This window comes from Poecilia reticulata, linkage group LG13 (genome assembly GCF_000633615.1).
Source record: "Poecilia reticulata strain Guanapo linkage group LG13, Guppy_female_1.0+MT, whole genome shotgun sequence".
Classification (NCBI taxonomy): domain Eukaryota; kingdom Metazoa; phylum Chordata; class Actinopteri; order Cyprinodontiformes; family Poeciliidae; genus Poecilia; species Poecilia reticulata.
This window is the reverse complement of record NC_024343.1, coordinates 18,432,498-18,444,155: the sequence shown is the minus strand read 5'-3', so window position 1 is coordinate 18,444,155 and position 11,658 is coordinate 18,432,498. Positions and strand designations below refer to the sequence as shown.

At 39.1% G+C, this 11,658-nt stretch overlaps 3 protein-coding genes across 4 annotated transcripts in view; 1 reads left to right on the top strand and 2 right to left on the bottom strand.

Moving 5' to 3' along the window:
• stx1a (syntaxin 1A (brain)) overlaps positions 1-3,177 on the bottom strand; it is a 59,695-nt gene extending 56,518 nt beyond the window's left edge. Inside the window, exon 1 of one of the 2 annotated variants that reach the window (XM_008425805.2) lies at positions 2,786-3,177. In XM_008425805.2, the coding sequence (XP_008424027.1) occupies positions 2,786-2,815 (30 nt within the window). In that variant the 5' untranslated portion in view covers positions 2,816-3,177. The remainder of the gene's footprint in view (positions 1-2,785) is intronic. The other variant, XM_008425804.2, reaches the window with a different exon arrangement.
• Positions 3,178-3,842: 665 nt separating this feature from the next.
• On the bottom strand, positions 3,843-8,100 carry bud23 (BUD23 rRNA methyltransferase and ribosome maturation factor). The gene is made up of 12 exons (XM_008425803.2): positions 7,878-8,100; positions 7,687-7,724; positions 6,978-7,073; positions 6,598-6,680; positions 5,930-6,026; positions 5,734-5,830; positions 5,596-5,646; positions 5,411-5,496; positions 5,215-5,260; positions 5,056-5,117; positions 4,352-4,441; positions 3,843-4,203 (listed from the first exon to the last, which is right to left on the bottom strand). Exons 1-12 carry the CDS (start codon positions 7,923-7,925, stop codon positions 4,149-4,151), a joined length of 849 nt encoding a protein of 282 aa, XP_008424025.1. The 5' UTR covers positions 7,926-8,100; the 3' UTR covers positions 3,843-4,148.
• Positions 8,101-8,416: 316 nt separating this feature from the next.
• dnajc30b (DnaJ (Hsp40) homolog, subfamily C, member 30b) lies at positions 8,417-11,255 on the top strand. The gene has a single exon (XM_008425802.2). It carries the CDS (start codon positions 9,100-9,102, stop codon positions 10,240-10,242), a length of 1,143 nt encoding a protein of 380 aa, XP_008424024.1. The 5' UTR covers positions 8,417-9,099; the 3' UTR covers positions 10,243-11,255.
• The last annotated feature ends 403 nt before the right edge of the window (positions 11,256-11,658 follow it).

The window sequence follows — 11,658 nt, the reverse complement described above, 5'->3', positions numbered from 1 at the left end:
GGGCAGTTCCCTTTTTTCCCTTGACCATCTGTTTCCAGTCCTGCCGCACCCTCGCCTCTCCTTCCTCATTTGATGACTCACCCTTCTGTCCCTAGCCTTTTTGCTCAGTGAGAAGTACTTTTTTCCTTCACCTCAGTATCCATGATTTCTAATAATACATGTTGACTTTATATAATCATGTTATTTGTAGTTAACTTAAAAGTACAACCTTCAGCCTTTCATATTGTAAACCATTATTATTCACTTGATTATAAGTAAAAAACATCAACTGATTAGAAGTACAGAGTATACATTGCTATATCATTCACTTACTCATTAAAAGTACAGAGTACATGTTTTAATCATTCATTACAGACATTTCTTCATTGGCCTGTGTATTTGTCACTTTATAATCACTTATCACTTATAATCATCATTTAATCATTATTCAGCAAAAGTATACTGTTATTTCTCAGGCCTTTATTCCATTTTTCTGCGTATACCTGGACAGATCTCACATAATCATACCAGATTCCTCGACAATATATATATATATATGTTTTTATTTCTGGTTTGGATGGTTATGTAATCATAAATTCGCCAATATTCTGCTGTGCTGTCCCCACAGACACTCAACCAGAGCTTCAACTTTGAAGCTCTGTATGGAAAACAATATTAATGTAGTGCTGCTGGGAAATAACATTGTGTGACTTGCAATTTGCTTCAATCCCATTTGGTCTGAGTTGCCTAAAATAGGTCTGTCTGCGTGCCGCTTCGGCTGCAATCTCTCAGACATGAGCGATACGATCAGAAAAGATGAAAGAAAACGGGATCAGCAGCTGGCTTATCGTCACTGTCGACTCCCCACGACGCACGCCTGAATACTGGCTGAGCTTCTTACTCGCCAAGCAGGTTTTTGACTAATTTTCTGTCTTTCTTGGTTAAACAGCACCATGCATCAAGAAGGAGGACAAGGAGAAGAAGGAGAAGGAGAAGGAGAAGAAGAAGAAGAAGAAGAAGAAACGCCTGTCTTGTAACACTCACATGCACATTTGGCAAGGCTAGGTTGCTTCCCTTGAGGCCAATTCATTGAAACAGTTTCAATCAGCTCTACTAAAAATTGCACTTATTTAACAATGGCCTCTGCACAAACACACATTCAGTGCCTCAGTAAGAAATGTCCTTGTGGAGGACACTCATTAGCAAATAAAGTGTTTAAAGTCAGAACAAAATCAGGTCTCATTCCTCTGCTTGATAAGTAAGACTTCACCGAATGGCATAAGAACCTTGTTGTATAAATCATCACAGTTTGATAGCAGATATTTTAGAGTGTCGGATGTGACAACAAATATGGCCGTGTTATTGAAAAAAGAAAAAACTCTGTCAGCCTCAGTTATCAATTTAACCATTTACTATTACATTTGTATAACATCATTGACTGAACTCTTGGTATTTCTCCAGTTTTTTCACATTCCTTTCTCCTGATGTTTCCATCATGTGAGATAATCACATCAATCACAACAGCTGTCCCCTGCTGCTTATCGATGATCATAACGTCTGGTTGGTTGGCCATTACCATTTCACAGTTTCCATTTTTCATTTAGTTTGACCTTATTTAATTACTTCATTTGAAAGATACCAACTGTATGTTTTAAAGCCTTCTTAAACATTTCTGCCAGTATCATAAAAGTGAATGAGAAGTTCAAAAAGTGCTTTATGCTCATGTTTAGGGGTGCTAACCATAATCTTGGTTAGCACTATATGTCTGCATATAGAAAAGTTAGGATGTTTTCTATATGCAGACAGATTTTTATTATTTTACATGCTTTCTGTGACAGCTTCATGTGTTCAGTGATTATTACTTGTGCAAATCCACTTTATTGCATAAAACTATTTATAGACTATCCATCCATCCATCCATCCATCCATCCATCCATCCATCTTCTTTACACCCTTGTCCCTTAGTGGGGTCGGGAGGGTTGCTGGTGCCTATCTCCAGCTGTAAATGTGCAAAGTAATTGCGCTGTTACCGACATGTACTGTGAAATTTAAGTACATCGCTCCATAAGAAACATACGTTTTGTTTCTTTTTTAGCAATAAATGTTAAAGAATATTTATTTTGAGATTGTGCTTCTTGGTAAGACTTCAGAATTTCATTAAATATATCTATATGTATGTTTAACTCCAAAGAAACCATGGGCCCCAAAACGGTAGCCTTAGTAAGTCATTACGTAAGACCGGCCCTGTGTGTACACCAGTGGGAACTGGGACCAGTGTCTGGTTCACAACCACAATTAATCAGCTGGACACAGACTAATTCATAAAATTCAATATAGCCTTCTGTCTTACATGCCAGTTTTTACAAGATAATTGCACAAAGGCTTTCATCTCCAAATACTAAACATAAATCAATTGTGAGATTTCGTGCATTAAAGATGAGCTTTTCCATGAACCACCTGTTTAGTTTTGATGAATCTCACCATTAAACCGCATAAATAACCGACCGACTCAAAGTGAGGAGGATACATTTCGGAGATAATTAAAAACATGACTCCATTCGCTTGAACACTAAAGCAACAACTAGTTGAGTTCCATCCGAATCTGCGCTCAGAGCAACCCTTGGACCCAATATGCGCCGGTTTTCTGATAAAACAGCAAATGTGAGCCTCCATCATTCGGAGTCACAACTGTTGCTCTAGTAGCGCTCCGACTCAACCCGCCTCTGCTCCGGCTGAACAGGTGCAGACAGGGACTGATAGTGAACAAAAACAAGCAGAAAAGCACAAAAATAAAACAGAAACTTACATGTCTAAGTTCCTGCATGCGGTCCTTCATGGTTCCTTATTTCCACCGACGTGGTTCCTTCTGCTCCCGTCGTTTCTTTTCTATTTTTTCTTTCCCCCCCCCCTGGATGTGAGCTGATGATGGAGCGGCGGGGCGGAGACCGACTGGATGATGCGAGCCGGGCGAGCGGGGAGAGGCTCCGAAACCCCGTTCTCCTTACAGACAGGGACTACTTTTATGTGTTAAGGTGAGGCACGGCCTTCCGCCGATTACCTATCAGACACACACCTAAAACTCCCCTTCTAATCCATCCGCAAAAAATAAGCTCTCGTCTTTTTAGAGTGAATTTGGCTCCAACAGGAATTGGGATAAGTTAACAGAACAACAACAAACACGACATGTTTGGTGAACTGCGACGGGAATCTTTGTTAGTTTAGGTTATCGATTGAGCAGGTTAAAGGATAACGCCCAGGTGGTTTCTAGTGAGGAACAGCGACATCTTTTGGCCACAGCAGAGAAAAACATTTACATTGAAGGCAATTCAAAGTATGCGTCTATGAAAAATATTGCGCTATGTTTATTGTTGGGATCATAAAATAGGAAAATACAATAAAATGTGTTTTGGGGTTTTCGTTTTTATCGTGAAAATTGTGTCACTCAAGTGTATCTAACTCGATGATTGCGTGAGTGAGAAAAAGTTTGGACACTACTGGTATACATGCTTCACATCCTGTAACAATTAGCCATTACATCACAATTAAAGTCACACGCTTACATACAACTAATAAAGATTTTTTTTTTTCCTCGCTGATTCCAAATGTGACCAAAGTTCCTGTTTTAGGCTAGATGGAATAACCAAAAATATTTCTATTTGCCAAATGACAACTTTCTTTTAAAAAATTGTACTTTCTAAATGCCGTTTTTGCTGATTCAAGCCTACTTCAATAAGAAGAGCTTTATATTAAGATGGTTTTTTCTTTGTTAAAGAATACACTCATGCATTATCCATTTCACACAGAATGAATTTACTTGAGAAAAATGTGAAAAATCCAGAACATAAATTAGAAAATGAAGACAATTTAATTTAAAAGTATTTTTAATAGGATAACATTGCCTCTGTTTTATATTTTTTCTTTCGTAGCAGCTCATATTCGGTCTTCAACTCAAACTGAAAACTGCATCTCCTTACAGCTTCTGACAAAACATCAAAGCACTTGACCAAATATAAAAAGTGATTTGCTGTAATTTATCGCTTGCGTTTCGTCCACTTGAATTAGAGACCTGAAAAGTCCAATCACGCCGCAGCCCCAGGGGACACTGCATGAGTGAGCGTGTGTGTGAGAGAGAGACGGCGCTAATGATGGAGCAGCTGCATGAGTCACAGCTAGAAGTGAGGTCTCCGCTGACGTCCGGTGTACTTCGTGTCGGGTCGAACGCCCCTGCAGGAAACGGCAGTCAAGAGGGAGAAGGGGCGTCAGCCAATCAGAGACAGGTTTCAGACCAGACTGAAGTGTGTTTAAAATGTTAAAGCTGGAACAAAAAAAAAAAAAAACAATCAATTTTATTTTAGAACAGTTTCCCACGTACTTTCCTTGTCGTCTTCGTCTCTCCTTTTTCTCCATTATCCAGTCTCGCCCCTTCTTCGCCGATTTCCCTTTCATGTTATTAAACCGACATCTTCGCAAAGACAAAGAAGAGCTTATTAAAGTATTGAAACCGTCTCGCACCCAAGCGTCTGACTGAGAAGAGCTTAGACATCCGAATGTGAAAGGGAGGAAAAGCCACCTGACGGAGTTTGAAGTCAGGCAGGACAACGGCCCTCTGAGCTCCTGTCGGTCTTTTGGCTTCATCAACACAAGTATGACTCAACCTGCACTGACTGACGCCGAGACCTGCTTTACAACTTAATCATAACTTGCTTTCAGAGTCCTCCAAAATAAAAGTGACTAATCGCATTCGCAGAGTCAGGTAACTGCTTGCTTTAATCGTCTCGCGTCTAAGAAAAAGAATAAGGCAAGCAGGCTTGTGACTGAAGGCAAAATCCTTAAAATGAATAAAAAAGGTGAAGATTATTTTAAAATAAATTCAGCCAAGTATTCTAACTGGAGGCTTCAAGCATCAATAGAAGAAAAACTGTATTGAAGCTGCTTCAACTTTGCAATAAAGTAGAACGAAATAGTGAATTAAATAAGCTGCTACACAGAAAAAAAACACAAATATTACTATAATATTAATATTTTAAATGAAACAATGTGTGAAAAAAATGACCGCTTTTTTTAGAATGCATTTACCTTTGTCCTGAATACTGAACCTGGTTCGCAACAGTCCTGTCTGACGTTTCTGACCCCAAACCCTGAAATAATTAGAATTTAATAAAAAAAAAAAAAAAAAGATAGAAGTTACAAAAACGGGAAGTAAGTCAAAAATAAATAAAAATATATGCTTCTTACTTTGGGAAGAACTTCCGTCCCACCGGCAAACAGACACAGGAAGAACCTGGAGGTAAATAAGAAGCGATCTGTTTTAATTATACGAGTTAAATCAGTATGACTCCTATGACTTTCTGCTACTGTTAATAATTTCAGATGATTAGCAGGTGGATGAACATTATATAGATACATATGAAGGTGGATGAACATTTCTGACTTTTTAGCCTTGCTGCTGTTTGGGTAATCGACCACCATGCCTCCATTGAAACCCGCCCTCATGGCCTGAGAGGTAATGAGCTCAAGCTTTAAAGAAAAAAAAAAAAAAGATAAAATTAAATATGATGACTAAATGTACAAGAACATCATTTCAGACTCCAAATAAGAGCATCTTAGATTTTCTACCTGCTCTGAGTTTTCAGGATAAAGCTGAAAAACTGCCCGAGATCCTCTGGCCTAAAAGAACAAAAACACCAAAATTACTTTCTGTAAACGTAGGAGTCTGATGTATTCATGTTCAGGTTGACGACGACAAAACTTTACCAAAGACGAATAGAGGGTACTGAAGAAAGTGTAGAGTCTCTTTGGTGGACTGTGCGACCATTTGTCGGCATTACAGAGCCACTGCAGCGCAGAGATGCTGACCAGAGTAAAACAGTTACAAGTTTTAATCGTTAAAACAATTCAGAACTCAGTTAAAAGCGTTAAAATGTGTCGGGTAAGCCGCCGTGTCGTTCACCTGATGCAGCCGTCGAACGTGCCCGGCCGAAAAGGCATCCCCTGACCCATGTCCCCCAGTAGGAGGTCTCCCTCCACCTCTCTGTCCAGAGCAACATCTGGAAGCATCAAGGGAAACATTCCCAGCTTGGTGATGAGACACGAATCCACATCAACGACTGACAATGCACATATTGGTATAAAAGCAACCAAACATATCGCAGCTGGTAGCAGAGAGATTAGCTGAAAGCTAACGAGGAACTTTAGGTTTTTGCATTGTCCAATAGTTACCTTCAACCTACGGAACATAAAGTGTGCTTGTTTTTATTAAAAACGAAAAAAGAATATAAAAATCACGCATGAAGTCCTAAACTGCTGCAGGTCATTTCTGTTTTTCTCATAAAAACCAAGTCTGGTTCTTTTATCAAATATTTCGAAGACAACACACGATTCAATACCTCAACATTAATAATCATTGTACTAATACCATACAAAAAACAAAACAAAAAAAAAGCTCAAGGTTACTTCCCACATTTTCTTTTAGTTTAACTTGAAACCTGCAAAAAAGCTGTTGCTTTTTTGCAGGTTTCAAGTTGATGAAGCACCAACGTGCAGATGGATAGAGACACAGACATTCCTCTGCTAAACTTAATGAATTGTGCTTCAATTTAAAAAGCGTGTGAAACTAACCGAGCATGGCGGTGCTGATGTCGACTCCGACCCAGTAGTGTCCCTCCTCTGTGAGGTAATCTCCACTGAGACCAGATCCGCACCTGGGAGGCAGAACAGAACTTAGTGCCTCACATTTCTCTGCTCCGGCTCCAAATAGCTCTCGGATGAACATTTTATACATTACAAATACACAGTTGATGTAAATGCACTGAAGTTTCTTAGCTTAACCAAACCCTTGTATGCAAAAATAACATTGTTAGAGAACACAGAAGATGGCTACGAATGCAGGAACACGAGAAATAATTATCAACTATATGTAGAATCCAACTATAACACATATAAATGATTATTTTACTAAAGGTTTTGCTTCATGTAAACAGCCGGTGTAACTGACTTACCCAACGTCTAACAGGAAGCAGGCCTGTCCCTCTGGCAGGCTTAGCAGCTCCACTGCTCTCTCCGACATCTGAGTCTGGATCTCAATCATCCGAGAACTGTCGATCAGGAAGTACAGTCAGACTTTGTGGAGAGAAACAAATGTGCGCAAGAAAACAATCTCCTATTAACAGCACCATTCAAAATCCAGTTCTAATTAACAGATAAAATGCAGCAAAAAACAGACAAGTAGTCATTTGATCTACAGCACTACATATTTTTGGCACCAATAAAACTCCAGCAATAAAGTCTGAGCAATTATTCTTCGCAGATAAGAGAGTAATACTGATTAACTTAATCAGAACCATAAACTTCAAAGTGTCTCTAATTTTCAAAACCAGGATAATCTTAAGTCAAAAAATACAAATTCACTGGGAAAAAAAATAAAATCAATAGTTTGTAAAATCAGCAATAAATGCAAACTACAGGAGCATATTGAAAATGAATCAATGCACCCATCTTAACAAGCATATGAAAAGTGAACAATGATCTGGGAAAACACAGCAAAAATAAATAAAACATAAACCGAAACATAAGACAAAACAATAACAGAGCAATAGATTGTTCATTAGAAACATTACTGAACAGAAGCTCAAACAGTTTAAATGGAGACATTTACATAAAAGCCCCAAACTTTACACATATGATAATGAATAAAGGATCCAGACTTACTTCTGTGAATATTTCTTTGCTTCATTTTCATTGTAGAACTGCAGAGATGAGATTAGATCACACAACTTAAGGTAAATCACATGTCTGTAGGTCGCTGCTGATTTATTTTATCTAAATACGACAAAGCTACTAACACGTGAAAGGTTTAAATGAGTTTCATACCCTACGGTAAACAAAGGCGTCAAACTAACCACGTCCGGTGGAGCTGTGTGCTCAGGTCTCCGGCAGCTGGAAGCCATGGTCCTTCTGGCTTTATTTCTTTATCTGTTGTTTAAAAATCAAGCTAAATGTTGTGTCCGCAGCAGGCTATCCACATGTGAAACGCCACAGTTCTTGTTTGCTGATTAAAATTATGCTACTCTATTGGGCAGAGGCGCTTTATCGCCACCTGCTGTTCATTCAATTCATTTCATACTTTGCTCTTGTCCGGTTCCCAGGTTACAAACAGGATAAGAAAAAACATGAACAAAATAACAACTACACCTTTTCATTGTATTTATAATCAAAACACCAGTTGTTTGTAGATATTAAAAAGATTTCATAAGGTAAACAAATAACTCAATGATGCAGATACTATTTTTTACCATCTACATTGTATACTGAAATTTTACCTAGTCAAAAACAGACTTAAATTATATTATTATTATTATTATTATTATTATTATTATTATTATTATCATCATCATCATCATCAATTTAGAGATATAGTGGAGAAAAGCAAATCATCCTTTATACTTTCTCAATTTGTTTTCCAGACTTGTTTTCTTTCTCCTACAGTACGGTAGAAAAAAACTCCCATATTGGAAGTTATTGTAAAATATTAATTGTACATTTTCAAAATATAAAAAATATCAATGACTTTTCAGTTTAATCTGATGAATAAACTTTCATGCATTCGCTTCACCTCGGAATTTTGACAATCGCATTTCGAATTACACAACTTTCGAGTTTCCATGTAGAATGTGTAAAGTATGAGAACAAATCAGGATTCAACACTTTTTTTAATAAAGCCATAAATAGACAGTATTTCAACTGAATCAAACCTGAGTAGAGAGGAAAATGAACAAAACAGGCTCTTAATCTGCTAAAATGCTAAATACATTTCATTAGGTTAAGAGATTTTGTTTAACTAGTCAAATTAAATATATAGAAATGCCGAAGTAAATACCTAATTCTGGGTGGGGACATTTAGCTAAGTTAAGAAATATTCATTGTTAATATTGTAATATCATTAATATTCACTGTACAGAAATGTCCCAGTTACCTTTAATGCAGCATGCGCGAACATCTTTGTTGTGAATCTGATTGGTAGATGAGTTAAAATACTTCCTGTAAACATTGCACCTGATTGGTTTGTTGCCTTGTATCACCCGGAAGCCGTCCGTCTTCGTTCACCGGCTTGTTGTTGGTAAAATGGCAGAGGTCAGCCAGAGGCTCGGGACCGGAGCCTACCGTGTGGTGACCGTAGGTCCTGGCCAGGCTCTTCCGCTGCGCCCCAAAAAACCTAACGGACTTCTCCCGACAAATGACGCCTGCACCCAGGCACACTTTACCGAAGAATGTGTCCAGCTATTAAAAGGAAGAGCACTTCAGCGCAGTTCTGAGAAACTTAACAGAGTAAGACAAACTGAAACTCATCAGAAAAAAATGACTTTTCTTGGCTGCGCTTCTTTTAACACACATTTAGCTCGTTTATTGTGGCTTCCGGACGCTAGAAAGAGCCAAACAATCGCCAAAACAAACCTGCTGATCCCAACTGGACGCCTTCATGAGAAGCTGTTCTCATACGTGAAGCCCATCTGGACCAGTAGGGCCGTTTCAATCCACCCCGACACCTGGTGGCCCCCACAGCAGCTCAGAACCTTCTGCACTGTCCTCCTCATCCTCACAGAGGACAGATCAGGGTGTGGAGCTTCACTGAAACACCCGAAGCTTCACCCTGGTGCCTTTAAAGCCTCTACAGCAGCTAGAAGTTGCAGCAGGTGGTCAGAGGAGGCTCCTCTGCTGCACAGGAGTAAAACCGCCTATTACGACATCCTCAAAGTGTCCCCCAGTGCTACACAGTCACAGATCAAGACGGCCTACTACAAGCAGTCCTTCATCTACCACCCTGACAAGAACCCGGGCAGCGAGGAAGCCACGCAGCGCTTTGCTAAGATCAGCGAGGCTTACGCCGTGCTGGGCAACATCAGTCTGAGGAAGAAGTATGACCGAGGGATCCTGAGCCAGTCTGACCTGCAGAGCCCAGAGAAGCCGTCCTCCGAAGACGCATCGAGCAGAGTCACAAGCTCCCAGCAGCAGCATTTTCGTCATCAGAGAGTCAGGCCGTTCTCCCAAACCGGTGGTCGGCCCATGTTTGATTTTGACGCCTTTTTTAAGGCTCACTACGGAGAGCAGCTTCAGAGGGAGAGGGACCTAAGAGTCAAGAGGAAGCAGATGGAGGAAGAGCAGAAGAAGAGGCTGAAGGAGTACCGTCAGGAGAAGATGCGGGAGCTCACTGCGTTGATGCTGGCGACCATGTCAGTGATGATCTTAATCAATCTGTTCAGCTCTTGACTCAGCAGACAGTTTCTGGTGTTTCTCGGATGGAGGCGGTGGCTCAGGCTGCTCAGGTGTTGCACAGTTTGCAGCAGGAGTTGAAACTCCAAGAGTTTTCAAACTGGATCGTTGCGGTTTCTGGAGGAAACATGCAGGCATAAAATTGATGGTTCTTCATCTTTCAAGTCGGCATTGATGCAAAAATGGTTGAATCCTTAAAATCAAAGTGCTGACTGCATATGAATGAGGAGGTGTTTTTAAGCTCATTTCAGCTTTAAGCTGCTTTCATTTTGAAGCCATTTTCTTTTCTATAGCTAGAAATGTGAAAACACCAGAGAATCTGACTTATTAAAGGCCAAAACAAACAAACAAACACAAAAATACAGCTTTAATTGTAGATTTTCAACCAGCAGAAGCACTAAATTATTATTCCCCTGTAAGACCTGCTTTTCTTTAAAGGAGCAACAAATCAGAAAGTGGAGGTAAAAAAGTAGTTCTGAAGAATGGGTGCTGTTAAGTTACTTAATATTTTTGCATAGCTTTATTCAGAGACCACAGTAACAACCCTCACAGTTCTGATTATGCTTGTCACGTTGAGCAGCTTTCTGTGATTGAACTTCATAAATGGTGGCCTTAGAATAACATGGTCAAAGTTTCTTCACCTAAAGCTCTGCCTTGTCATTGTTTCAGCCAGAAACAAGTACTTTGTAAACAATATTGTTTCCTTTTTACTTGCATTCTCAGCTCTGAAGCCAGGCAGCTTTTTGGCACCTTAAAGTGATTGATTTCTCTCCAAATGAGGCCTAAAGATGGAAAGAGGTTTGCTCTTTTTAATGGTGAATGATTCATAAGCTCTTATTCCCCTTTACACTGAATATGTAATAGGAAAATAAATACATATTACATGTAAAGAGCAAATGTAAACACCTGCTTGTTTCCTTTACGTGTGTAAATGTAAATACATCTACGTACTGTACAGAAATGATGCCTCTGTATGATTATCGAAGTGTTAAAATCTACAAATATTTTAAGGAGAGTCATTTTTGTGTTTGAATGTTTTCATTCAGAGGAACATTAACCTCACAGGAGACTCACTGGCTGATTTTCCATTTGTGGTCGTTCAGGTCGCTGAAACAAAAGATACAGCGTACATCTAACATAAACCCAGGAAACATGACTGCGATGTTGAAAAATACAGTAAGTTCACAACATGCATCTGGTCCGACTAATTTAGTTTTCCCAAGTGCTCAATTTTAGGCATAAAGCAAATTAAAATGAAGTAAAATACAGAATATTCAAAATATATAAGAAATACAATAAGCCTATAAAAAGAATCATATCTACGAGCTGTGCAGGCGAATAAATACTTTGACTAGAAGAAAATATGTTTTTAGAAACTAATTTTGTAAATATTGTAGAATAAAAAAGTGGATA